At 50.3% G+C, this 2,162-nt stretch overlaps 1 protein-coding gene across 1 annotated transcript; it reads right to left on the bottom strand.

Annotated features, from left to right (window-relative positions):
* Nucleotides 1-1,235: 1,235 nt before the first annotated feature.
* On the bottom strand, nt 1,236-1,946 carry LOC135395934 (adhesive plaque matrix protein-like). The gene has a single exon (XM_064627019.1). It carries the CDS (start codon nt 1,944-1,946, stop codon nt 1,236-1,238), a length of 711 nt encoding a protein of 236 aa, XP_064483089.1.
* Between the last annotated feature and the right edge of the window lie 216 nt (nt 1,947-2,162).

Genomic DNA, 2,162 nt, shown 5'->3' on the forward strand with positions numbered 1-2,162 from the left:
GCAGTTGAAAATACCTTGTGGGCACTAACTATACCATTCAAACTTCACAGGATAACATTGCCTGCAACACAGCGACTGTTTTGAGGCACGCAACGTTTAGAACTGTTCCGTTTTAGCGGGGCGCGTGCACTGTACGTCTGCGTGTGAACGTACACTCTTAAAAATGAACCTCACCGCATAGCACGCTCCTAGCAAACCATGATCTCAAATGATATCGTTATCTGCAGTGATTTGTTGAAAACGGGAGGCGTACGCCTTTTGTGTGACACTTATGCTGTTCATAATTGTCACAAAAAAGCGTACGCCTCCCGTTTTCAACGAATCAGGGCAGATAGCGATATCATTCGAGATCATGGTTGGCTAGGAGCGTGCTATGCGGTGAAGTTCATTTTTAACAGTGTACACTCTAAAAACAGAACTTCACCGCATAGCACGCTGTGCGGCAACCATTGCCACGAATGATAAGGTTATCGCTCCTGATTCGAGAGAGAGGAGGGCGTACGCCTTTCTGTGGCAATTTGGATATGTGATAATTTCCACAAAGGGGGGGTGGGGGTAATGGCAGGATAGGCTCGCCGTTGCCACAAAAAGGCGTACGCCCTCCTCTGTCCTCGTATCAAGAGCGATAACACTATCATTCGTGGCGATGGTTGGCGCACAGCGTGCTATGCAGTGAAGTTCTGCTTTTAGAGTGATATTGTTACATAGGGAGGGGCTTCTCAAATATAAATGTTTAAAAAACGAAGTGTGTAAGTAGTGAGTTTTAGTATACCGTTGATAATGTTATCGTGCCTATCGGAACCAATCGCAGTGGTGCGTGACTCAGAATCTTATCCACTGATTGGTTCCGGTTGATACGGTTTGACGCAAGCCACGTTATCAACGGTCTGCTAAAACGCTCTAGTGTGGAAGGAACACGAAAGGCTTGACATTCCAAACTACATTTATTGTGCGAGGACGGCGTTAATGGTGAATAATTTTCTCGTAGAATGACGTTGAAGTTTATGTTCACCAGCAGGTTGATGCTCGTCATCCGACGGTGGCTGTGACGAAATCCTGTTTCTGGAGCGTGCACCTCGTCTTGTGTCACCTCCAGTGGTACACTGGATGGTTGCTGTCCTCGCTATAGACGCTGGAGGTTCAAACATGAAAATCGGTGCGTTTCGACTTCATTGATAATACGCTACTGGATTAAGCGGTTCGTATAGTACCTCGTGTGCGTGCGGGCCGTGAGGCTATCCCCTGTGAGGATAGTGCGGGTACTGCGGGTATTTCTGGTGAGGAGGATAGCCTTTGTTGGGATACGGACGTTGCGGGTATCTCTTGTTAGGATACGGCCGGTCGCGGTGGCCGCGGCCGAGAAAAACGGCGTCGTCCGTAGCTTCGGGTGTTTGAAATGCGTCTTTTTCGTTCTCTTGCGTGGCTTCTGCAGCTTCGGTCTGACCGGGTGCGCCCTCTGGTTCGAGAGACTCCGCATAATGAAGGGCTACTGGTCGCACTGCCGGTTGGGACGTTAAGGGTGTTGCGTAGGGGTAAGAGTAAGTTGGAGCGAAACTGGAGACAGCGGGGAAGCCCGAGAGATAAGCACTAGAGACGCTAGGGAAAGAAGGTCGTTGTGCCGGGTAGAATCCCACGTGCTGGTATGTAGGGTAGTAAACAACGGGGGTTTGGTAGTACGGATATGACGGTTGAGGATGAGGATGCTGAAGTGTTACGGGGAATGGCGAAACAGGGAGGTTGGGGGAGACGAGAAGGTGCGAGGTCTGTTGGGGCGCTGGCGACCTGACGGCTTGCTGTTGGGTCTGTGATGCCTGCGCCTCGACGTTAGTCGTTCCCGTGCCGCCGTCGAAGTTGGGTGTCTTCTGGGTGACTAGCGTAGCGGTGGTTGTGGAGGGAAGCACCAGGGCTGCCCCCGTGAGCAGCACGAAGCTACTCAGTAGATACATGTCACTGCGTGAAAGCGGCAAAAAAAAAAAAAGAAAAAAAAAGATTGAGGCGACAACAAAAAGGACTTCAAGGGTGACATTTCATGCAAGAAGTTCACGTTCAAGTGCGCGACGTAAGAGAGTGTCCCTTTATTCCTGACAACACTGTGCTCGCGCTACCTGCTGTTTCATATTGGGTACCCCCTAGCACGCTTTGAGGTCTGCCATATGCCCAGA

Source organism: Ornithodoros turicata, chromosome 5 (assembly GCF_037126465.1).
Source record: "Ornithodoros turicata isolate Travis chromosome 5, ASM3712646v1, whole genome shotgun sequence".
Classification (NCBI taxonomy): domain Eukaryota; kingdom Metazoa; phylum Arthropoda; class Arachnida; order Ixodida; family Argasidae; genus Ornithodoros; species Ornithodoros turicata.